At 47.6% G+C, this 26,378-nt stretch overlaps 1 protein-coding gene across 3 annotated transcripts in view; it reads left to right on the plus strand.

Annotated features, from left to right (window-relative positions):
• The window catches only part of ADCY5 (adenylate cyclase 5), a 159,327-nt gene that overhangs the window by 79,286 nt on the left and 53,663 nt on the right, over window positions 1-26,378 (plus strand). For all 3 annotated transcript variants that reach the window (XM_032267712.1, XM_032267713.1, XM_032267714.1), the window contains exons 2-3: window positions 13,385-13,534; window positions 18,171-18,292. In XM_032267712.1, coding sequence (XP_032123603.1) covers window positions 13,385-13,534; window positions 18,171-18,292 — 272 coding nt within the window. The remainder of the gene's footprint in view (window positions 1-13,384; window positions 13,535-18,170; window positions 18,293-26,378) is intronic.

Raw genomic sequence — 26,378 nt, forward strand, 5'->3', positions numbered from 1 at the left:
GACCAGCCACACTGCAAATGCTCCTAGCCACGTGTGGCTAGTGGTTCCTGTGGTGGGCACCTCAGTTTTGCAGGGAATATGGTGCTATCCTCGTTTGCCTCTTTGGCCCCTCCCCTCCCTTCCCTCTGCCTCTGGATAAATGAAGTTTCCTAACCTCCATGCTGCATTAATTCAAGCTGTAACCCACTTGTTCTCCTTTCACTGCCACACATCCAGAGTCACCTTCATTCACCGTCCCCTCATGACCTTATAACTTAACCCCTTATAGCCCGACTCCTCCTCTACCTAGTCTGCGCATGCATCTCTTTTCAGCCTCTTCCCCAGCACCTGATTCTGTTGACTTTCCTGCTCTTGGATTTAGCTTTTGTGACACTTTCTTACTCATAATCTACTCACTCCAAAGCCAGCTCCTCCTGGACTTCCCTAAGTGGATTGTGAACCGAAGCTCTCTTCTTCCCATGGAGACATCACCCAGGCTCAAATACTCCTTGCAGATGCCTTGCTTGGGGGCCACTCTGCTTTCTCTTCTCAGAGTGCCCGCCTCTCCCAGGCCCCTGGTCCTTTTCATCTCATCCATTTCCACAGTCCTCTTTTAGTCTACTTCTAGCATCTTCCTCTTCACTGCCTCCTTTCCAGCTGTCAGTTTAATCTACCCAAAGTACTGCTCTGATCACATTTCCCTTTTGAAAGCTGGCAGCATTAGAAGTTGTAATAGCATGGAAACATATTTATGTTACAAAATTAAGTGAAGACCGGGCACGGTGGCTCGTGTCTGTAATCCCAGCACTTTGGGAGGTTGAGGCGGGCAGATCACCTGAGGTCAGGAGTTTGAGACCAGCCTGGCCAACATGGTGAAACCCTGTCTCTACTAAAAATACAAAAATTAGCTGGGCATGATGGTGGGTGCCTGTAATCCCAGCTACTCGAGAGGGTGACACAGGAGAATTGCTTGAACCCAGGAGGCAGAAATTGCGGTGAGCTGAAATCGCACCACTGCACTCCAGCCTGGATGACAAGAGTGAGACTCTGTCTCAAAATAAGTAAATAAATAAAATTAAGTGAAAAACACAGGATATCAAATTATATAAACAGTAAAATCACAATTTTATGAAAGCAGAAACAAAAAGCCATAAATAGATTTTTTAAAAAAGGAAAGAAAAGGAATAAATGGAAATGTTAACACTGGTTGTCTTTGGGCGGTAATTGATTTTTTTTCCTTTTCTATGATTTTGATGTGTTTCATAATGGATGCACATTTTATAATTTGGGCAATGAATATACTGTTTATTTTTGGAAATGCAGCCATCAAGAATTTTTAATGCTTCCTAGATCACGTGCTGTCTCCTTACTCTGACATAGAAAAAATTCCTTCATCATCTGGCCATGAACCCCCTTGTCTCATCTCTAGCCAGTCCTCTCTTTGCTTCTGCAGCAGTGACTACCTGGGATTCCCAGTACAGCCCTGGACTCTTCTTCCTCTTCCCAATCCACATTGATGCTGTTTCCATCACCTTTATGTCCCCCCACTGGGATGCCCGGTGGCTAGGTTCCTACCCATCTGCAGACACTTCTCCAGGAAGTGGTCCTAGTCCCCACTGCCCAGACATGATTCCTTTTTCTATTTCGAATCTCTTTTCCCATTTGATTTCTTCTCTCTGGTTTTACGGGTATTTGCATTCTCATTTTATCTCTTCTATCAGAAGAGAAGATTCTTCAGCCTGCCGTGCCGACAGTACAAGCATGGACTTTTTTCTTTCTTAATATAAGTTTATGAGTGTTTCTTTTTAGAGTAATATATACAATAGAAATGTTGGAGAGTATTCATTGGTATAAAGAAAAAAAGCTAAAATATACTCATCATCCCACCATCTAGAGATATTCCATCACTGTTAACATTTTCAGATGTATACATGTGAAAAATTGGGATCATGAGGTATATACAATTTCATATTCCCTTTTTCCCCCACTTGACATTGTGTTTTGGAAAATTCCTCACAATGCTGAATGTTATTTAAATGAGACATTTTGGAGGCTTTAAGATATTACAGGGTATTGAGTTGAGCACCATGGTTTTATTTTATCTTGAGGCTGAGTCTTGCTCTGTCACCCAGGCTGGAGTTCAGTGGCACAGTCGTGGCTCATGCAGCCTTAACTTCCTAGGCTCAAGTGATCTTCCCACCTCAGCCTCCTAAGTAGCTGGGACTACAGGTGCATGCCACCATGCCCGGCTAATTTTTTATTTCTTTGTAGAGATGCGGTCACACTGTGTTGTCCAAGCTGGCCTCAAATTCCTGGCCTTAAGTGAGCCTCCTTCCTTGGTCTCCCAAAGTAATGGTATTACAGGCATGAGCCACTGCACCTGGTTAGAGCACTGTAATTTATTTAACAGCTCTCCAGTTTTTCAACATTTAGCTGTTGCTCATTGTTAAATTTTATAATTATCCTGGGACATAAAGCCCTGTTCAAAACTACTGAGTTTTCTGTAGCATAGATTCCTGGGAGGGGACTGACTTATTGGGTCAAAGGTTATGAATATTTGGAAAGCTCTTCATACATATTGCCAAATTCCTTTCCAGAAAGGTTATGCCAATTTGGATTCCCACTGATAATGTAGGAGGGCGCCTATTCCATTGCATTCTTGCCAACAATATTACTAGGAAAAAAGCTTTGGTATTTTAATAGGCAAAATACTGCTTTTATTAGTATTTCTTTGCTTACTATTGAAGGTTCACATCTTTCATATCACACATTTGTAAGTCATTTGTATTTTTACTTTGAAAAGCTTATTATTCATCCACATTACCCATTTTTTGTTGTTAGCTTTTTTTTTTTTTCTTTTTTCCCAAGGAGTCTTGCTCTGTCACCAAGGCTGGAGTGCAATGCCGCGGTCTTGGCTCACTGCAGCCTCCGCCTCCTGGGTTCAAGCAATTATCCTGCCTCAGCCTCTCCTGGCTAATTTTTTGTATTTTTAGTAGAGATAGAGTTTCACCATGTTGGCCAGGCTGATCTTGAACTCCTAACCTCGTGATCCACCTGCCTCGGCCTCCCAAAGTGCTGGGATTACAGGCATGAGCCACTGCGCCTGGCCTTTTTTTGTTGTTGTTGTTAAATTCTACCCATTTATTGTTAATTGGCAAAATAATTTGTATATTAAGGGTTATAATATTATAATTGGCATGTTCTTTGCTAACTGAATGTTTATGAAATTAACTTGAAGATAGAGGATAGAGATTGTGGAGCCTGCAGAGTTTATGTCCTTGCAGCCCCTTCCTTGCCTTGACTGACTTCCCCACCAAATCTGTAGTCCTAGAGGGCAGGGTGACCAATGGCACGGTTTCCCAGTGCTGGGCACCCGGTCAGTGTTTGTCTTGTTCATGTAAGCACTATTACATGAAAGCTGTTATTTCTCTCTGGCTGTGCAAAGAGTAGGTCTTCCTAGGAATAAGTAATTTAAAATAACAAAAAATAAAGTGTACGACGTGGACACTTCTCTCTAAAGGCAGAGCTGTGCAAGTTATAGAAGACATTCTTTCCTTTGTAATTATTGCTGTTTGCTTTACAAATTTAAGGGCATTAAAACCACAATGAGATACCATTCTCACTCCTACTAGGATGACATGAAAAAGACAACAAAATAAGTATTGGCAGGGCATGTGGAGACATTGGAACCCCATGCAGTGTTGGTGGGGATGTAAGGTGGTACAGCTGATTGGAAAGCAGTTGGGCAGTTCCTCAAAATGTTAACATAGAGTTACCATGTGACCCAGCAATTCTGCTTCTAGATATATCCCCAAGAAAACAGAATATATCCATGTAAAAACTTGCACATGAATGTTCATCACAGCAACATTATTCATAATAGCCAAAAGGTGGACACAGCTCAAATGTCCATACCTGGTGGTGGATAAACAATATATGGTAGATCTGTGCTGTGGAATATTATTTATCTGTAAAAGGAACAAAATAGCGCTCCAGGTAGAACATCGTTAATCTGAAAATTTCAAATCTAAAATGCTCTAAAATCCAAAACATTGTGAGCTCCAATACGACACCACAGTGGAAAATTTTACACATGAGTATTTAACACAAACTTTGTTTTGTGCACAAAATTACTTTAAAATATTGTATAAAATTACCTTTAGGCTACATATAGGAGGTGTTTATGAAACACAAATGAATTTTATGTTTAGATTTGTGTCCCATCTCCAAGATATCTCATTATGTGTGTAAGTATTCCAAAATCTGGAAAAAATTCAAAATCTGAAACACTTCTGGTCCCTAGCACTTCAGATAAAGGATTTTTAGCCTGTGTATGCTATCACATGGATGAACCTTGAAAATATCATGATAAGCAAGAAAAGCTAGGCACAGGAGGCTACCAATTGTTCACTTCAATTTATATGAAGTGTCAGAATAGGCACATCCATAGGGATGGGAAGTAGGTTCGTGGTTGCCAGGAGCCGGGTGAGGGTGGGGTGGTAAATAGGCAGTGACCACTGGGCATGGGGTTTCTTTTGGGGATGTTGAAAATGTTCTGGGGTTGGTAGTGATGGTTGCACAGCCTTGTGAATACGCTAAACACTACTGAATTATGCACTTTAAAAGAGTGCATTTTGTGGCATGTGAATTATAGCTCCGTAAAAAATAATTAAGGGAAGCTATACTAGAGTAAGACTTGGCCTTGTGAGACAGGTGGGCCTTTCTCACCCACAGCCATGAGTTCCCTGGAGAGAGTGCCCCCGGAGGACATTCATCGAATCTGGCAGTGGCTGGGAGTAGGTCCCTAATCAGCAGTACTTTGTGTGACCAGGATCTATGAAGAAGGCCTGGGGCGTCTGGGACGAGGGTGAGAGAAAGTTGAGTGTCTCTTTATTAAATAGAATAAAACAAAACTAGATCTAAATTAAGTTGGGATAAGTAACAGCTTAGTACAGTAGAGTAGGATGAGCTGTGAGCTCAGAAAGAGACGGCTGTGATCCCAGTTCTACAGCTGCCTTGTATTGAATCCCAGGCAGGACCCCTGCCTTGAGCCTGTTTCCTCATTGGCAGAATGGGGATGATGCTGCCTAACTTGCTTATATTATAGGGATTTGATGAGGGTGAAAAGAAAAATTACAGGTGAAAGTGTTTTGCAGACTGGATATTGCTGTACCCAATTATTCATAGACACTTGTCTTTCTTCACATTTTAGTCTCTTTTGTTTTTCCTTAAAATGTTTTAAGCAGATGCTCATTGTTGATTTGTTAATATTTCATGCTCTAATTTTAGTGACATTAAAGTTGTGTTAAATAAACATTACACTTTAGAATCATATTATAGATTGAGTTTTTTCAGACACGGTGAGTAGCCGGGGTAGGCATGAGATAGGGAACATGGTCTATGATAAGACTTAGAGGGCATTAATGCCAGCACAGGAGTTTGGGTTTTATCTTACTGATAATGGAGAGTCCTGAAGGGTTTTTGGGTAGGAAGATGTCATGATGTTAAGGGTATAATTTGAAGATCTCTGGCATAGAGAATGGTATTCACAGAGGCTGGAGGCCCTTTAGGAGGCATCCTAAACTCTTGAGGGGGGTGTTCCAGAACAAGAGACAGTGATGATCCCAGAGCAGCTAGATCCTAGCCAGAAAGGAGGCGAAGGGGGATGTCATCTGGGCAGGGCCCTAGTGAGCAGAGAGATGGGTTTGACCCTGTTTGTCCAGAGCCAGTGGTGTAGAAACGGTCACCTCCTTGAAAGAGGACCTCATCACAAAAGCCCCTAAGCAGAGATAACGCAATTTTGATTACCAAAAACACATACAGCAATCTTTATTCTTCCTGAAAGGAAAAATTTTAGAGGTGCCACTCATTATGATTAGAAAAACAGTTAAAAATATGTGATAGTTAAAAAAAAAAAACAACCGTTAAGCACCTAATTGAGCATGGTGTAGTATACAAGGAACCATGCCGATATGCCTTCTAAGAGTATATAATTTAAGATTATTCTTCCTTGAGTTATTTTATTTTATATCTCAATGGGGTTCCCCTGAGGTCCCCTGAGTTTCCCACCACCACTGTGTAAGACAAATGAAATCTAGTGTAGGAGGAAGGAACTCTTGCCAGGCTGTCAGCTTCTTTTATTTGGGACTCATTTCGTTGTTAGTTTTATGTGTTTGTAAACTGACAAAGGACTAGAACAGGAAGGAGCTGTGCCTGTCTTTAGGGCTGGGGCCAGGGGACACCTTGCAGGAGAGGGCCTCCCCTCCTTTTTACTGCCCAGAGTAGGGGGAGCTGGTCCTCTGCCCCCGGAGTCCCTGAGGTGGTCCAGCCTCTTCTGGCCTTTGAGTGATTTGGAAAATCGGATCTCACCTTGGCTTGCACTTCATCGGGGTGATTGCAGAGACTCTGATGCACAGGGAAAATGCTGTAGTCTGTCTACTCTGTCCTCACAAGTGGAGGAATAGCTGGAAGAGGGAGTAGGGAAGAGTGAGCAGGAGCTTGGGGAGAGGGTTGTCATGACCAGGGGAGGTGCGGTTTGAAAAGGACCCCTGGTAGTGTTGCCCAGTAAAATATGGGTAATTCAGTTAAATTTGAATTTCAGAAAAACAATGAGTAATTTTTTTGTTAGTATATGTAGGTCCCAAATATTGCCTGGGACCTACTTACACTAAAAGATGTTTTTGTTGTTGGTTTGTAATTCAAATTTAACTGAACATCCTGCTACCTCCTTCATCACCAAATCTGGCTCCCCAGGAAATTCTGATTCCCACCACAGCCACCACCATTCACCTGTGAACCATACTGCAAGGGGCAAGCTGAGTTATTGGGAACAGGAGCCACATAAAAGAGCTAAAAGGGCAAACTGAGCAGGGGTCTTCCCCAACCTTAGTCCCCGAGTGACTTCCTTCTACTCCAAACCCATGCATTCCTCATTTCCCTTTGCCTTGCACCTTTCCCAGGATTATTGTGTAGTAAGCCTGTTGCAGTGGGCACACGGAGCCTCCTGAAAACTCAAGAGAGAAGAGGCAGAATGACCACAGTGTCTGAGGCCAGTGGCTGGGTTTCTTTAAGTCTTCTGCTGAAGAGACATTGCATAAACCAAGCACTGTAACTTCCCACTCTTGGCTCAAATCAAACCTGCAGCCTGAGGGCAGCCAGAGATTGGGTTTCAGAAGTGCTGGGGTTTTGGAAGTATTAAATATTCATAGGCATCTCCCCTTGGTTTTGACTCTGAGAATAGAATCCCACACTTTCCCCCTCTAGTGGGATCTCTCCTGGTGCGGCCCTGGGACCCCCTGAGCCTTGTCCACCTGGACCCATCCATCTGCAGGGCTTGTTTTAAACTGTTTGTTGTTGTTGTTTTGGAGTCAGGGTCTTGCTCTGTTGCCCAGGGTGGAGCGCAGTGATATGGTCATAGCTCACTGCAGCCTCTACCTCCTAGGTTCAAGTGATCTTCCTGCCTCAGCCTCCCAAGTAGCTGGGACTACCTGGTGAATTTTTTTGATGTTTTATTTTTGTTTTTGTAGAGATGGGGTATCACTGTGCTGTCTGGGCTGGTCTTGAACTCCTGGACTCAAGTGATCTTCCCACCTCAGCCTCCCAAAGTGCTGGGATTACATGTGTGAGCCCCCGCATCCTGCTGGCTATTTTAAAGCAGATGCTGAGGCTACTCCAGGGCTTTGGTCTGCTGTCTTATTGGGTCTTCTTTTCACTCCACTTGTTTTAATGTAGGTATATGCCACATGCTCCTTCATAGCAGGACACACACGCACACACACGCTCTCATGTTCCATGTGTTAGATATGTCCTGTGAGGCCAGCCTAAGCCAGTAAACCCTTAATTAGGCCCTGTTTACCTGCTGTTGTGAAGCCTCAGCAGTGACTGATACCTGTTATTATTTACTAATTAAGTCCTTTACACAAGGACAGGGTTTATACCTACTTGTACTGTGTCTGTCTTTATGGGGATGTAAGAAGGTGCTCATTTGATCGCTGTTTGAGTGGAGAAGAGAGCCGGGCAGCATTTGGACACACCTTTCTTGTCCCCAAGGTGTGAGATCATTTTTAAAGTTCACACTCCCTCCCAGGAATATGTAAGCAGAATTCCATCACGTTTTACCAATGCCTCCTCACTATTCATAACCTGAGCGTCTGCACAGGGGCCCTAGCACCCTTTAAGACCTGGTGCCCAGATTCCTGCTTTTTTGGCAGATGGGGTGTGTGGTGGGGGGCGGGGGGAGAGAGAGCGCGCGCTATTAATCTGTTTTTCACTTTCAGGTTCAACTTGCTGAAATCCCCCTTTCCAATAGCCCTGCTCCTGACCCCACCCTCAGACCCCAGCACCCTCTTTCTGCCTGCCTGGTTTTGTGTTTAGTGAAAGAGAGATATACACCGAGGTACACTAAGCTTAGCAAAGCCATTTGGACCGCTATTGGGTTACCACACATCTTTTTACCTGGATTTGCACTGTCTGTTGCCATTGGCCTTCTGGCTATAGGAGGAGTCAGATTACAGCAGGAGAGACCAGGAGGATTAGTACAGAGATGCTGCAGCAGCCACTTGATCATTACTTTGGAGGTCATGTCTCAAAATAGACTCTGGCCTCCCTTTGTAGCCTCAGAAAAAAGGAAGTTTACTCTTTCTCTGGCCATCTGCTTACATTTTCTCTTAGTCTCCTAGATATGACTTCTGCCCCCACTTTTAAAAAAACATTAAGGTGTAATTTACATACAGTAAAATTCAGTTTTTTAGCACATTGTTCTGCAGGTGTAACAGACACATATAGATGTGTAATTGCTAATACAATCAAGATGCAGGACAGTCTCATCACCCCAAAAGATTTCCCTGTGTTGCCCCTTTGTTGTCAGCCCCACCCACTGCTCCCTGGCAACCACTGATCTATGTGCAGTGCCCACAGTTTTGCATTTTTCAGAGTGCCATCTAAATGGAATCTGCAGGCTTTTGAGTCTGGCTTCTTTCATTCTAGCATAATGTATTTGAGATGTATCTGTGTTGTGTGTATCAGTGGTTTGTTCCTTTTTATAGCTGAGTAGTAGTCCAGAGCATTTATGCAGAGATTTTTGAGTGAACGTAACTTTTCATTTCATTTGAAAAAAATACCTAAGAGTGAGGTTGCTGGGTCATAGGGCAAGTGCATATTTAACTTGATGAGAAATTGCTGAACTGTTTTCCAAAATGGCTGTACCATTTCTCATTTCTACCAGGAAAGTATGAGTTCACGTGTTGTGTATTCTCACCAGTACTTGTTAACTGCATTCTTTCTTCTTTTCTTTCCATTTTTAATCTAATTTAACTTCGGCCATTCTAATAGTGTGTAGTAGTATCTCATTGTTTTAAAAATTTGTATGCTAGGTTTTGCAGTTAAGCCTCTGAACCATTTTGAGTTAATTTTGTATACTTGTGAGGTTTGCTTTTATCATATGAATATTTAATTGTTCTAGCACCATTTTTTTTTTTTACTCACTGCCATACAAATGAGGATCTAGCACCATTTTTAAAAAGACTCCTTTCATGTAATTGCCTTTATACATTTCTCAAAACTAAAGGTGTGAAATAGGATTTGCAAATATTATCTCCCATTCTGTGGGTTGTATTTTCACTTTCTTGATGGTGCCCTTTGAAGCACAAAAGTTTTAAAATTTTGATGAAGTTCAATTTATCAATTTATTTCTTTTGTTATTTGTATGTGCGGTGTGATATATAAGAAATCATTGCCTAATCCAAGGTTATAAGATTTATCCCTATGTTTTCTTCTAAGGGTTTTATGTTTGTAGTTCTCACATTTGGGTCTCTGATCCACTTCGAGTGGATTTTTGTGTATAATATGAGGTAAGAGTTCCAGCCTCATTCTTTTGCATGTAGATACCCAGTTTTTCCAGATTACTTGTTGAAAAGACTGCTCTTTTCCCATTGAATTGTCTTGGTACCTTTCTCAAAAATTAATCATAAATATAAAGGCTTATTTCTGGACTCTTCAATTCTATATATCTATATTTCTACCCTTATGCTAGTACCACATTGTCTTAATTACTGTAGCTTTATAGTAAGTCTTGAAATTGAGTAGTATGAGTCTGCTAACTTGGTTGGCAATCTTGTTCAAAACTATTTTGGCTATTTTTATTGCTTTGATTGTGATAGTGTTGCATCTTTGTATCAGTTTGGGGAAAATTGACATTGGAACATGGCGTTTTTCTGTATGTGGTCTATCTCTCCATTTATTAAAGTCTTAAAATTTATTTCATCAGTATTTCATAGCTTTCAGTGAACAGGTCTTAGATTAAGACCAATTTTAGATTTTCTGTTAGTTTCTTTAGTTTCTACATAAGTATTTCATGGTTTCTGGTGCTGTTTAAATGGTTCACTCAGCCCTCTGTATTTACAGGGCATTGGTTCTGGGACCCCCTGGGGATATGAAAATCCTCGGATGCTTATATAAGTCCCTTATATAAAATGTCACGGTACAGTTGACCCTCTATATTTGTGGATTCGGCATCCACAGATTGAGCCAATCATTGATGGAAAGTATGTACAGTTGCCGAATTGAAGGGTTTGATCCAAGGTTAGTTGAATTTACAGATGTAAAACTTGTAGACAGAGAGAGCCAACTATACCTTTAAAATTTTACTTCCAATTGGTATTTACTCATATATAAAAGTATGGTTGCTTTTTGTATATTGATCTTGTATCCTGTGACTTTTCTAAATTTGCATATTCTGGTAGTTTTTAAATTTTTTGAGGTTCTTCTACATAAACAATCATATCATCTACAAATAGAGACAGTTTTATTTCTTCCTTTCTGATCTGTGTGTCTTTTGTTTCTCTTGTCTGATTGCACAGTCTGGGACCTCCAGTGTGGTGTTGAACAGGAGGGACAAGAGGGAACAACCTGGCTTTGTTTCTGGTCTTAGGGGAAAGCATTCAGTCTTTCACCATTAAGTATGACATAATTTAGCTGCAGGTTTCTGTATATGCCGTTGATCAGATTAAGGGACTTCCCTTCTATTTTTAAGTTGGCAAGAGTTTAAAAATTATTCATGTATGTTGCGTTTTGCCAAATGATGTTTTAGAAACTATTGAAATGATCCTATGTTTTTTAAAAAAATTTCAGTTTAATATGGAAAATTACATTGATTGCTTTTTTAAGTTGAACCAGCCTTCATTCCTGAGATAAAGCCCACTTGGTCGTGTTGTAGAATATTTTCATGAGGCACTAGCCTGTCTGAGCTAGCTCCTCATCTTCTCCTTCCCAGTTTCTGTCTCACTCCTGTTTTTATCACCCGGCACCTTCCTCTCTTTTCACACAAATCTCCCCTAACTAGATCATCCTTCAGAATTCCATGTGGGACTACCCCTCAGCCTTCATTTCCTCATTTCTTCTTCCTTATCCTCTCCCAGTGGTTCCCAGTGACTTCCCAGAGGCCTGTTTTCAGGGTCTCACTTCATAATCACTACACTGGTTACTACTGCAAGCCATGGTCTATTTCTTCCTGGACTTTCTTCTCCCGGGTCTTAGGGGCTCTTACTTCGGAGTCAGCTCTGCCCTGGCTGGCTCCCAGACACATGCAGGTCTTTGTTCCCTCATGCTTTGGGCTTCTGTGGCAGCATCTGGACCTGTCTCCCATTCCTGCACTCTTGCCTCTGATGAGTCTTCCAGAAGCTGCAGGCTCATCCAGCTGCTCTTTGTTTCAGTGGTCCTTTTGGGGGATACAAGCATTCCATCTATAACACTCTTGAAGTAGTTTGTAAGTTTCTGAAGACCAGGGGTCTTCTTTCCTTGTGATATATTGGCTTTTCCTATGTCATGTGTTTATATAAAATGACAGCGATGGGGTTGTCTAGGGTGGATGGGTTGGGGTGAAAGGATGTGAGAGTTATCAGTCAGCAACTGTAGCCAGCCGAGGAGGAGAGCTAGAAATCTGAACCTGCCCCTTCTTGAAAGGCATATCCAGGAGGCACCTGGGGTGTTCAGGGCATTCTTCAGCCAGGAGGGAGTAAGACTTTGGAATGGGAAAGAGAAAGTCTTTTCATGGACTGGAGTACACATACCATAGGATGTCTCCAGGGAAAGATGGTACCACATCCAGCAAGGAGCCCCATGGCCTTGGTCCCAGGCTAGCTGAGGACTCTGGATGAAGGCCAGGACCACCTCAAAGCTGTGATGCGCAAAGCCTTTAGGTAGAAAGCAGACCTGAGTCGGGAGCCAAGAGACCCCTAGAGAAGAGCGTAGGAGTCATCTGCCAGGGCCACTGCCAGGCAGCCGACGTCCCACAGCAAAGCTCTTTAGGATCCAGATGGCCACATGCCTTCCTCACCCCAGGATGTGGGACCAACACAGGCCTCCTGAGGGCTGAGGGAGCCACAACAGAAGGTGCAGGGGCTGACCCCAGCTCCCCTTATGGAGACGGAACTAAGAAGGAAGTTTTTGGAGGGAGTAACTGAGGTGCAACTCAAAACCCCCACAGCCTAGGAGAGCATAGGAGAGCATCATTGTGTGGCTCTGTCCCACGTGGCCCTGAGTCAAGGGCAATAGTACCCATGTACTCAGATACTCCCGGAGCTCTATGTGCCAAGAGAAATTTTGCCTACACATCACTCTCTGGGACCTGAGTGTGCCGTATAACCTTGTTTTGCATGTCGCGTTGTATTGTGTTACGTTTTCCCTTACCTTTTCAGTACGTATTCCCTTCAAAAGAATTCCAGCTTCGACTCTGCTGACCTGGAGGGTCGGTGGTACTTTTCCCACACACACATTTCAGTTGTTGAGGAGCGGGAGAGGTGGCAGGCACTGGCCGGCTGGTGCGGTGGTTGTCAGGGAGCTGGCAACAGAAAGACCAGAGGCCCAGGGAGGAAGGAGTGGAGATCCACTGTGACCACAGATCCCGACTAGCCAGCCTTGTCCTTCTTTCATTACCTAGAGTGTTTAGCACAGCACTGAGGACCTGAGGGGGTTTGAGAGGCCTTGATTTGTCAGAGCTAATCTCTGGGGGAGGGTGGCCCTTTGTCCTGTGCTGGATTTTATCACACTTTCAAAAGGGAAATCCCATCACCCCCGTGGCACCTTCCTTTTGGTGGCCCTCCTGCCCCCAGCACACACACAGCTCTGTCACAGTACATGTAACCTTTTAATTTCTGGTACTATAGGCATGTTTAGTATGATTATTAGGTGATTCAGTGTCCTTAGAGGACATACCCCATGACAGGCCAGCCAAGCTTCTGGCTTTGAGCACATCAGAGAGCCTGATCGATTATGCCCAGCTGTTCCCAGTGATCAGCCACGTGTGGGGTGCCCTCAGCATTTGTTTGCTGAGATGGGGGCTGAGGGCTACACGCTTTGGGTCCAGGAGGGTCAGGATCTGAGCTTGGTCTGCTCCTCTCTCCTTCTGCAGCTTGTCTCCAATGTCCTCATTTTCTCCTGCACCAACATCGTGGGCGTCTGCACCCACTACCCGGCTGAGGTCTCCCAGAGGCAGGCTTTCCAGGAGACCCGAGAGTGTATCCAGGCGCGGCTCCACTCACAGAGGGAGAACCAGCAGCAGGTGAGTGAGGGCCCCTGCCCTTGCGCAGTGGGAAGAAATAGAGACCCGAGATGTGCCTCAAATGAGCCCCTGGGGGTGCTCATTACAGCTGCCAGCCCCACTCCCTGGGAGGGGCCCAGCCCATGGGGAATGTTTCCCCTGGAGAGAGTCCAGCATTCCAGACCCTGTGGGAAGGGAGTTCTACCCTGCCTGTGCCCAAGACCAGATGCCCATAGCCATGTGGTGTCCCTGTGGTTTGCAAACAAGCCCAGCAGCAAGAGGGTCCCTCCCTCCTTCCCGAAGCACTCCCACCCGCTCCCTGCACCGCTCCGCATTCCCTCTCTGCACTGCACCTCCTTGTGTTGGAGTAAGGAGAGCAGCCAGCAGGGGATTAAGGTGCTCTGCAGGAGAGGGATGAGAGAGAACAAGAGACAGGAGCTGTCATTCCCTGAGGCATCCCACACCTGGCTATTCCTCTCTCTGAGTTCTGGGGTTTGGTGATTCAGAGAAGGAAGACAGTCCCATGTCTCCCTAGACCTGCCTGGTCCAGGGAAGGCAGGCCATTCCCAGGGTCACAGATTCCTGATGGAAAGAGGGGCCTGCCCTGTGTGCACCACTCCCGGGTGGGGTGGGAGCAGGGCTGAGGGCCACATCAGGAGTCCGGCCCTTCCTGCTTTGGGGGTGGAGTCCTGTTTGGGTTCCAGGTCTCAATCCCCACTGTCTCCTCTCCTGTGTGTGAATCAGGTAGGAGTCTGGTGACTCTGCGATATGGCTTCCACATGAGAGGCCTGGGGGTAGCTGTGTGGCCCTAGGGGAGAGAGTGGGTGGGTCCTGCAGGTCTCCCACTGGCCTCTATGAGATAAGGCTACTCCAAACCCGAGGGTTTTCTCCCCTCTTAGATTACTGTCTCCCCAGACCCTCAGCAAGCATCAGTGGAGCTGGCCTGAGTCTCACATGCTGTGTCAGCCCCCATGGCTGATACGAACATGGAAGGTGTGCCTTTGAGGGTGGGGGTCAAGGAGAAATGGCCAAGATGTCAATGGTCATTCGCACTTCCAGGCCAGCCTAGAGCACATACTGTGGCCACCCTGAGAGCATAGCATTTTACTACTGCAGGGGTGCGTCCTTGATGCCATCTGGTTACATCCTAAGTGGGTCACTGTGACCTGGCTGGTGGTGTGCAGACAGTCAAACTAGGGGGCAAAGCTCTGTAGTACCTCTCCAGGCCCCCCAGTCCCCATCTGTCCCCACTTCCCATCCAGCACGGCCTTGGTGGCTGCCATGTCTTGTCAGGTCCTGGCTTACACTGACCAGTCCCTGGCCTGGCTCTCCCCATTCACTCTTTGGCCCTGTCTGTGCTCTGGGTCCAGCATCTTGAAGGAAGCCCTTGCTTGGCGATGTCCCTGGGGTCCTCCCACTGGCCTTTATTGACAGATGAACCTCACCTCGGTACACTGCACCATGCTCACCCCCAGGCCTCAGCATTCCTGAAAAGCTTGTCATCTCATCCCCATTCCAGGCCTCAGTGTCTCTCACCTGAGATCAGGATACCTCCTCCTCCTTCCATTTTCGGGGCTGCCCCTCTCACTTCTCCAGGGAAATTACCATTTTACAACTTGCCACAATTTCCTTGCTCTGGCCTGGGCCAGTCTGGACATTCCACCAAATCCACAGGGATTTAGGGGAAAACATATTTTTGCCATTCCATGTTCGGAGCCAATATGCTAAGGAGGGGAAGCTTTCTGTGGACAGGTGCTTCTGAGCTGGCCACAGCTGGCAAGCCATGCAGAAAGAGCTGCTGGAGTTCCCTGGGGAACTTCTAGGTGCCCTGTGATGAGTGGGCTCAGAATTGTTCCTCAGCAGCCCCCTGCCCATCCCTCCTGGCCCTCAGCCCCGGAGGTGATTGTAAATGTAGGAAGGCGTCTCATGAAGCCAGACAATTTGTAGCACAGTCTCTCCCAGTCATCCCACACTGCCCTTTAATTCCTATTCCTGTCACCAGTAACTATTTACTGAGAGTTGACCTTGGTGGTCATGTTTCCTGCTGCTTGGGGAGACCAGACCGACCCACAGAGAACACCACCCTTCGCTAATGTGTCAGCCTCTCAAGCATAAGGGTCTGGGCCATGGCACTGGACAAGACACAGCTCCAGTCCCCAAGGTGGTCTCTCCTCAGAGTTAACAGGCAACTAACATGGAGTTTCAGGGGGTGGGGAGGGGATGCCAGCAGCCAGAGTCAGACCTCCTCCTGGGAAAGGGGAGACCTTGAAGGAGGGTGAGGAGCAGTGGAGGAGGAGGGTGATGCCAGCTGAGGAATTTGTGCTCAACAGTGGGGTGGGAGGCTCTGTGTTCTGCTGTATCTGGAGTGGAGTGTGGATTTCATTTCAGGGCTGCTGGGACAGCAGGTGGAAGGGCAGGGAGGAGTCAGGTCATGGAAACCTTGAGGCCAGGGCATGGGCTGATCTCAGAAGCATCAGGAGGCTTAGAAGGTGATATGGTCTGGTGTGTTTCAGGAAAGGAAGTTGCTTGCCTGCAGTGGGGAGGATGGACCAGAGGCAGCAAGCTTGGAGACAAGGAAGGTGATCCAGAGGCTGCCCCATCCAGTCTGGCCCTGAAGGTGGCCTGGGCTGCGAGAGGCTGATGAGGTTGGGGTGGAAGAGGTGCTTCAGCAAGGAGGAGCAGCAGCCAGGATGGGGGTAGTAGGAGCAGGCCAGGCCAGTGTGAGGCATAGCAAGGGGGTAGGGGGACATGGGCATTGGTTTGCAGTAGAAAATAACAGTGAGTTTAGTGGGTCTGGGAGAACCTATATTTGATGTGGCTGGTGGAACTAGGAAACCTGTGGAGGTGTTGGGCACAGGTGGTGTTTCAGAGAGATTGGGGCTGTGCAGGCGTCAGGGAGGTCAGAGGGAGGCTGTCTGTCCAGGGTGTTGCAACCAGAATCCGATAGCCAGGTAAGAACTGCATATGGGCAGTGGAGGAACGTGCAGAACAGAAAGGACAAGTGCAAGAGCTGTTTCCAGATCAGCAGGAAAGGTCTGGACAGGGCCTGGGGCTGAGGGCAGTGGAATGAGTGTCAGAGGGAAAGATCTGAAAAGCAAAAGCCACTTACGTGGTCAGGGTCTTGACACTGTGTAGCAGAATGGGGCTGTCCCAGGCAAAGACAGGGAAATTGAAAGAAAAGTGATTGTGGAATGACAATGTGGGAAAGTGAGTGTGGTTTTGGTGCGATGTCAGGGTGGTGGTGGCATAACATCCAGGTGGGCAGCTGGAGGCTGGCAAGCCCTGGATGGGAAGTAGGGATGTGGGAAGTGGATGATAGAGCCATCTCTACAGTGGGAGCCTTGGCCATGGACTTACTCCCAGAGTGCAGGTGTGAATGGGGCGAGGACAGAGGTGGGACACGCCTTGTTTGTGGCCAGATGGAGGGAGAGGAAGCAGAAAGGACACGGAAACAGAAGAGTCTCAGGGCCACCTGGGAGGCTAACTCCAGTGTCTGCTGCGGAGTGAACGACAGGAGAATGAGAAGGGCTGGAGGCAGCCAAAGTGAAAAGCTGGAGATGAGCGAATGATGTACACCAGCCCGGCAGGGAACCTGGCACAGAGGCAGCTGGGCATCTTGGAGCGGGTCAGGCCTGGGAGAGGAGCTCGGAAAAAGGGCAAAGTTCAGACTCCATACAGGCTGACCTCTGTGCCTCTGTGATGTGGCTGCCCCTCCACTTGCTTCTCTCGGCTGATTGTGACGTTGTTTCTCAAAGTCAGCTTGCTTTCTCTCTCTCCTGGGCCACTGTCCCCAGGTGGAACTGGAGCACCTCCTCCCCACCCCATCCTTCCAGTCTCCAGGAAGCCCTCTCTGACTACTCCAGTGGAAATCAGGTGTCCTTGCTTAGTGTCCCCATAGTAGTGCACCAGACCCCCCTGACACCAGAAGCTTTGTGAAGGGGGACACTTACCTGCCTCACTCTCAGTGTTAACTCTCTTGGTCCCCAGAATAGTGCCTGGCACATGGTAGGTGCTGGATAAATATTTGGTAACTGATGGAGTAGATCTCATTAATGCTCTCAACAACTGCATCCCCATTTTATGGATGAGCAACCCGTGGCTCAAAGAAGCTCAGTAATATGCCCAAGGTCGCTCAGAGTCTCAGGTGGCATTCAGGATTCTAACCCGAGGTGCTTGGTACTAACAGATTCACCAGAAGCGCTTTTCTCTGAGAAATGCGGCGAGTGAGGCGGAAGGATCAGGTAATGTCCCAGGGAGGGGACAGGTAGCCTGCACGCACACACCAGGGTTGCGAGGGGGTTGCAGCTGAGCTGAGCTCGGAGTGGGAAGTAAAGTCTGAGGCTGGAATCCTAGGCTTGAGCCCTTTAAGCAGTGCAGATATGCTGTTTCCCTGCTCCTTCTGTGCCTACCTCTGCCCTCCAATGGTGGAAGGATCTACACACACACACACACACACACACACACACACACACACACACCACACACACACACACACACACACACACACACACACACACACACACACACACACAGTGTTAGCCCAGGAGTCCCAGGAGAGCCTCCAGGGTGCTGCAGGCAGAGGCACAGTTGTGGAGGAGTGAACACTTGCCAGGCAGGTGGAAGGCACGGTGATGAAAGCATCTGCTTCCCTCCGCAGGAGCGGCTCCTGCTGTCTGTCCTTCCCCGTCATGTTGCCATGGAGATGAAAGCAGACATCAACGCCAAGCAGGAGGATATGATGTTCCATAAGATTTACATCCAGAAACATGACAACGTGAGGTAGGGGTGAGGCTGGGGGAGGAGGAGGGAAGGGAGGGAGAACTGGACCCCAACGGAGACATCCCACTTCCCTCCTTTCAAGTGGGCACAGCCCAACAGTGTGGCTTGGTGACTTTGGAGAGTGTGTTGTCTAGAGCATGCCAGCCCCACCCCTCCAGGTGTGAATTATCATGGTGTCCCATGTAACTTTTTTGGGAGGTAGGGAGAGAGGGACAGTGAGGCTGTGCAGGAAGAGGATAGAAACAGGAGGAGGAGAAAGGAGGAAGCAAGTCCACCTGCTTTGGGAAGGAGCTCCTAGGCGATCAAAAGAGATGGAAAGCATAGACTGGGGCCCGAATGTCACCACCATCATCATATCTTCACCATCTGGCAGCTTCCATGCCTCCTCAGTCAGTGCGTGCCAGGCACTGGACCAGGCTCTGCCCACCTTATCACCAGTCCTCCTGATAACACTGCAAGCCAGCTACCTTTATGAGCATGCCCAGTCGATAGATCGGTCATGTATGCTATTTACTTCATATGTACTCTGTTTGAAATTTTCTGTAATGAAAAGTTTAAATAAAAAAAACCATCATGAGGAAACAACTGGACAAATCCAAAACATAGGACAGTCTACATCGTGTAGTCTTTAAAAAGTCAGTCATGGAGAAAGAAAAAGGTAGGGAATGGATTCTAGGTTAAAAGATGCAAGGGCCCAAGGTCCCGCAGCCAGCAGTGGTACAGCCAGGCTGCACCCAAGTGGCTGCTCCAGAGCCCACGCTGCTTTCCCTGCGTGTTTGCCGCCTCCCTAGACAGAAGCTGCTGACAGCAGGGACGTGCAAACAGATGTAGATTAATAGAGTGCAAAATCTGCTTATGAGTTCCACAGGGACACGAAGCAATACAGTGGCCTTCATCCAGCATGGCTTCCTGGAGAGCCCGATAATCCTCCCGTATGCCCAGAAAAGTTGCTGCTGTGTTTGCCTTCTAGAGAGTTCTTTCTCCTCAGGCAAGTTTTCCTAGGACTCATGAGTCCTCTAAGATTGGTGTAAAGAGGACTCTTTGGAGGCTTGGGCTGAGTTTTCAAGAAAGCAGTTAAGTGGAATAGTGCAAATTCTCTCTCTCTCACTCTTTTGCTCTCTCTCTCACACACACATAGACAAACACACACACTCTGAAGGTGAGGCTGACGGCAGCAGGGGTGAGGGAAGCATTGTTTTTTTAATGCAGAATGAGCAGGACTGCCCAGTTCCCAATTGTGCCCTGGGATCTGAGACTGTGGATTCTCCCTGCGTGTCCTCCGTCTGTCTCCCAAAACTGAGACTCTAAGCCTCTGGGAGAGACATGTGCCTGCATAACATGTTGGCCCCCAGTTCTGGGGGTCTCCCAGCCCACCATACTCCTCTGTCAGGTAGGAATAGTGTAGGCAGCAGGCACCTTGGTCTCCCAGGAAGAAGGCTGCCCCTGGCTGAATCTCGACATCTGGGAGGGACCTGAAGGTGTTGCAGCAGAGCTGGGTGCAGAGTGGGAAGTGGAGTCCAAGGCTAGACCCCTGGGCTTGAGCCCTTTAGGCAGTGCAGATGTGCTGTTTCCCTGCTCCTTCTCGGCCCACCTCTGCCCTCCCATGGTCGATGACCTCTAGCAGGGAGAGCTCACGCCTACACAGAGCTTGCCTGAACCAGGCACCACCCTAAGTGTGTTCATCTACTCACAATCCCCACAACAAAGAAGAGGGCTCTACTGAGATTATCTCCATTTTACAGGAGAGAAAACTGAGGCACAGAGATGAAGTACCTTGTCCAAGATCTCGTAGTTGGTTAAGTGGGAGAAATACGCCCAGTATGCTTTCTGATACTAGTTTTTACCCAGCCTGACTACCAGACAGATGTCTTTATATGCCCAGGAGAAAGGAGTGTGTCTGAGGATTCTGTGGGAAGGAGGCTTGGGGACCCCTTAGGCTAACAGAAGACTCAGAGAAGAGGCAGGAGGGAGGTTTAGCTTCCTGTCTGTCTCACTCTGTGACTGAGGAGCCACCAGGGGCCTTTCCTGTCTGATGGCAGCTCCTAAAATCCAGGGGTCTTTCCCTTAGAACATGTGAGGAAACAGACTTCCCTATTAGAACAGATCCCATGGGCTCAAGTTTAAAGTAGGAAGGGGGAGCCCACCAAGTGGTCCCAAGACATACTAGCCAAGCCACTGAGCTCCCCCTTCTGGAAGTTTCCTTCCTGGTCCTGTCTTCACCACCTCACTGGCCCAGGCATTGTCCCTGGCACAGCATAGACGAAGGTGCTTTTCCTGATTGCTCTCAGCTCCACAGAGCTTTGCGTGGGTTTCACGCGTTCAGTGGAATACAAAGACAATCCAGAAAATTCCGTGCTCCGAAGCAGTCTGGTACTTCCAAGGCAGGTTCCCAGCCCGCCTTGGCCAGCACAGACGGCTCACCGGCCACTCCTGTGCCTCGGCCCAGTTCCTTGCCCTCTCTCACCATCTCTTCTCCCTTCGGCAGGCATCTTCCTAATCCCCACTCCACAGTGCTGGCTCTTGGGCCCACAGCCCTCCAGCAAGGTTGTTTGGTCAGAGGGGCTGACTCAGGCCTCTTCTACGGTGACTACCCTTGGGGTGACACCTCCCTCTGTCCCCCTCCCATGGAGGCAGTGACTTTGGGTTAATAAAAGAACACTGCCCTAATCAGAGTGGCCTACACATCAGACCCCTGCCACAGTAGGAGCATTTCTGTCTGGGATGTGCCAGGATCAATGACAGTAATCAGGAAAGAGATGAAAGGAGAGAAAAACCAAGATGCTGTGCTTTTCATGGGGACAGAGGTGGCTGGTCCACATCAGAGGCCAACTGCAAGCAGCCATATGCACATATCCCTCTGGGTCCTCCTTCCCTGTTCTATCAGCAGCACTGATTGTAGCCCTTGGTAGAAACACAGTGCTGGCTCTGATCTCTGTTTTGGGATTGAACTTTTGGCTTGGGTTGGTGGTTAAGTAGCAGATGAGGGGTGACATCATAGTTTAAAAGCACCCCTTGGTGCTGGGCTCATGGAGAGCTGGTGGGGCACAGTGGTTAGGCGGTGGCTCTGGAGTTAAGCAGTTCTGCACATTGCCCCTACTCTGCTGTTTCCTGGCCATGTGACCAGGACAAGTTACAGGAATGGAGCCACTCTCAACCTCGGTTTCCTCATCTTCGTAATAGGATAGGAAGAGCACCTACTTAATAGGGTTGCAAACAGTCAAAGGAATAACGTGGGGAGAGTGCTTAGCACAGTATCTGGCACAGAACAAGTGTTCAGTAATTGTGAGCTGCCATTATTGTTACTGTTATTTTTATGATATGATCACACTCATATCAACAAAGAAAGGCCTGGGGATTCTCTAGTTGGAGAATGGAGGGTGATGAGTCACATTCATCAATTCTCTGCAGAGTTGTAATATTTAGAGAGGGTGATGACATGCTGTTCTCTAGCCCCACTGAGAGCAAGGCCACAAGAAAAATAAATCAACTCTACAGCATGACAGGCTGGGCCTGGATCTAAGGAAGCGGAAGAGACTGATGGGTGTTTGGGGAGAAGAGTTTGTCTTGTGTAGGGAGGATGACAGGCAGGGGCCCCCACTCTCCATGGCCTCATTCTCTCCTGCCCTGAGGAGAATAATTGTGCTGCACACACCTCCCGGGGGTGCAGCCAGGGACTGACCGAGGAGCCTGTAGGATGCTTTGGTGCTGAGCCACCACTGGCCATAGGCAGAGGTGGGCAAGAGGCCAGGGGACCCCTGGAGATCCCTGGAGATACTTAGATGCCTCCCCCATCTGATGTGTGGTGACAAATAGAAATGTTTTAGCCCTTCTTACGGGGCAGGTCAGCTGGAGCTGGGGCCCATGCTGGGATGTCCACCAGTGGCTTGTAAGCCTTCCTGCCCGTCCTACCCGACCCCAGATACCTGCACTTGCTGCAGCTGACAGTGCCAGGGCTGGGGGTAGGGGCTGTGCCCTTCCCACACCTGGGAGGGACAAGGGCCTCGGAGACATGCCAGCAGAGGCTGTTCTGGAGGGAGACCCAACTCCTGGAGCTCTGCCTAGGCAGGGGAGAGATCAGTCAGCCTCAGCCTTCTTAGCCAGAGAAGGCGCCATACTGCGTGGGTCACAGCAAAGATAGATGCAGACAGAACCTTGGCATCACCAGCTAACCCTTGCCCAGGAGTCAGCAGAAGGGAACAAGATGAGCACCTATATTGAGCAGACGGGCCTACACCCAGCTCTGCCACCTATTAGCTGTGTGAACTTGGGCAAGGCACCTAATCAGAGCCTTGGTTTCCTCAGCTATAACATGGGATGGGGATAGTCCTGGCCATTCACTCATCCATTCAGCTAATGTTTGGCCTCTGTCTCACTGCAGGACGCTCAGCTAGAGGCAGGCAGTGAGACACGGATTAAAGTACATGTCATCGCTGACATCGTGAACTCATCTTCTGTTAGAGAAGACACTAAACGTTGAATAATTAGTTGAGTTTATCACATTCTTTCTAGTGCCAGGGTATAGAGACCAGGAGACACGAACTTCACAGGATATTAATGTTAGACAATGTACTGATCTATGGTTCTATTACAATTGTTATAAAAGGCACAGAGAAGCAGTGTCTATAAGAGGGGGCCCAGCTAGCTAGCCCAGGGCTCCTTGCAGGGCTGCTGGGAGGTGAGGTGAGACAGGGTATGGAAGGTCCCCAGCCCCACGCAGCCTAGGAGACTGCAGACTGATTGCCCTTGAGGCTGGGTGGACAACCAGGTGAGAGTCAAGGTCAGGTAACTCAATACCCCCAAAGGTTTCAGGGGCCAGAGAATGCCCCAGCCAGGCCCGAGAGGGCTCTGAAGGACTCTCCGCTTTCACACGGGCTCCTTCTCAGTGTGAATGCCCCTGCACCTGACTGGTCTGTGCCAGAACTGGAGCCCTAAGGTTTTAAAGGTAATAATAGGTAGTAGGTGGGTGAGAGATCATCCCAGACTCTTATTTATGTGAAGGGAGAGGCCACCTCTTCTTGGGGGTGCAGTCCTCTTGCCTAAGAAACATTCCCTGCAGGACTCCTGGGTTCAGGATGGAGCATGGTGGTGGGGGATCTTAGTTCACTGACTTGGATCAGGCACCCAAGAGTCCTGTGAGTCTGCAGCTGGGGTCCCAGCAGAGGGGCTGCCAAGCCTCGTGCGGCAGTGAGGTAGCAACCCCGCCTCCCCACATATCAGGGGTGTGGCAGGGTCTTAGGGAGAGATCCCCTCTCTTCCGAGTCTTTCCCCAACACCTCCCACTTTTAAGGTTATTATCTCCTCTGCTGTCTCCTTCAAGGACTTGGCTGCATTCCCCAGGTTGCTCTGGTGTCTGGCTCTGCTGCAGCGTGGTTCTGAATTATAATGACCACGCGGCAGTGTCCGAGATACTCAGATACCCGTGGGCGGATTGTGCACCCTGTAGGCAGAGGGTGGAAAATCTTTATCTCCACTCACACCCTCAGCCAACAGACCACAGGAGGAGGGTCATGAACACCCTGCATTCCTGTCTTAAACCTGACATGAAGAAGAGTGTCTGGGCTGGGCACAATGGTTCATGCTTGTAATCCCAGGCCCAGAATACTGGGAAGCTAGGGCAAGATGATTGCTGGAGCCCAGGAGTTTGAGGTTACAGTGAGCCAAGATCTTGCTGCTGTACTCCAGCCTGGGCAACAGAGAGAGACCCTGTCTCTATTTTTTTTTTTTTTAAGTATTCCGAACTCCACTCCCATACCAGTTAGAGATGTAAGTGGTCTTTATGTTATTTTATTCACTCCACAAACATTTACTGAGCTGCTGCTATATCCAGCCTGCCGCTATGAAAAAGACACTGTCTCTGCGCCTTAAGAAATATCCAGTCCTTGCAGTGAAGGAGTGAAATGCTATGGGAGTAGCAGCTTGACAGCCCAGTGCACCCTGTTGGTGGGGCCACTAGGGTTGGGTCTTTAAAAAATAATAATACCTGTAATCCCAGCACTTTGGGAGGCCGAGGTGGGTGGATCACGAGGTCAAGAGATCTAGACCATCCTGGTCAACATGGTGAAACCCCGTCTCTACTAAAAATACAAAAAATTAGCTGGGCATGGTGGCGTGTGCCTGTAATCCCAGCTACTCAGGAGGCTGAGGCAGGAGAATTGCCTGAACCCAGGAGGCGGAGGTTGCGGTGAGCCGAGATCGCGCCATTGCACTCTAGCCTGGGTAACAAGAGCGAAACTCCATCCCCCCCCCCAAAAAAAATAATAATGGTTTATTTTAGTTATGATAAAAATACATAGTATAAAACTCACCATCTTAGCCATTTTTAAATGTACTGTTCAGTGGCATTAAGTACATTCACATTGTTGTGCAACCATCATCACCACCATCCATCTCTGGGACGTTTTTTATTTTCCCACACTGAAACCGTGTTAAAGGATAACTCCCTACCCTCCCTCCGCCAAGCCCCTGGAAACCACCATTCTACTTTCTGTCTCTATGGTTTCGACTACTCTAGGTAGCTCATGTAAATGGAATCATGCAGTATTTGTACTTTTTGTAACTGGCTTAATTCACTTAGCATGATGTCTTTAAGGTTCATCCATCTTACAGCATGTGTCCAGATTTTCTTCCTTTTTAAGGCCTAAATAATACTCCATTGTATGAAGAATATACCACATTTTGTTGATCCATACAAAGTGTCCATTGATGGACACTGAGTTGCTTCTACCTTTTGGCTATTGTGAATAGTGCTTCTAGGAACATGGGTGTACACATTTTTTTTCATATCTGTGCTTTCAGTTTTTGTTTTTTTTAAGATGGAGTCTCACTCTGTCGCCCAGTCTGGAGTGCAGCAGCATGATCTCGGCTCACTGCAACCTCTGCCTCCTGGGTTCAAGCAATTCTCCTGCCCCCAGGCATGCAGCACGCACCACCATGCCTAGCTAATTTTTGTGTTTTTAGTAGAGACAGGGTTTTACCATTTTGGCCAGGCTGATCTCAAACTCCTGACCTCAGGTGATCTGCCCACCTCAGCTCCCAAAGTGCTGGGATTACAGACATAAGCCACTGCGCCTGGCCTGTGCTTTCAACTTTGATGGGTATATATCTAGAATCCATTGTTGGATCATATGGCAATTCTATCTTTAGCTTTTGGAAGAACTGCCTTACTGTTTTCCAGAGGGGCTGCATCATTTGACCCTCCTCCCAGCAGTGCACAAGGGCTCAAATTCCTCCACATCCTTGCCTGGGATTGGATCCTGACAAAAGACCTCAGTTTACCTTAAGTGCAAAATGGGGATGGGTGGGGACTGGAGCCAGCAGCCAGCAAGGACTTATTATTTTAGCTCTCTGGACTCAAAATGAGGGGCCCTGTGGGAGATAAGAAGGGAGAGAAGACAGAGCAAAGAGGCGCTGACCAGTTGAATTTGTCTGGTTATGTCTTTGAAACAGCTAGAATCAGCTGTGATTTATGATTACGATTCTAATAAAAATTTAGACACAAGAAGCATTATTCTGGGCTGGGGTAAGTCAGGGAAGACATCTTGAAGATGGAAGGGTTAGAATCAGGCCCTAAAAGAAGAATGTGATTTGTTTTTTACCTTTCAAAAAATAAACACTTTTATTTTTTGTTTTACTTTTTTTTGAGACAGAGTCTTACTCTGTCACCCAGGCTGGAGTGCAGTGGTGTGATCATGGCTCACTGCAGCCTAGACCTCCTGAGCTCATACAGCTCTCCTACTTCAGCCCCTTGGTAGCTGGGACTCTAGGCACCGGCCACCATACCTGTCTGATATTTTAAACTTTTTTGCAGAGACAGGGTCTCACTATGTTACCTAGACTGGACTCTGACTCCTGGCCTCAAGTGTTCCTCCCGCCTTGACCTCCCAAAGTGGAATTACAGGCATGAGTTCAGCGTGCCTGTCAAAAAAATAAACATTTTTATTATTGAAGAATATATGTACTTTTAGGAAAATTGGAAAATAAGAGCAGTATGGAGAAGAAAATCAAAGCACTCATACACTCACCACCCAAGGTCACTCACTATTGCTAGATGTTGGTGCAGTTTCTTCCTCCTTTTGTGCGTGTTTCC

Source organism: Sapajus apella, unplaced genomic scaffold, assembly GCF_009761245.1.
Source record: "Sapajus apella isolate SASKATOON/1434 unplaced genomic scaffold, GSC_monkey_1.0 scaffold171, whole genome shotgun sequence".
Lineage (NCBI taxonomy): Eukaryota > Metazoa > Chordata > Mammalia > Primates > Cebidae > Sapajus > Sapajus apella.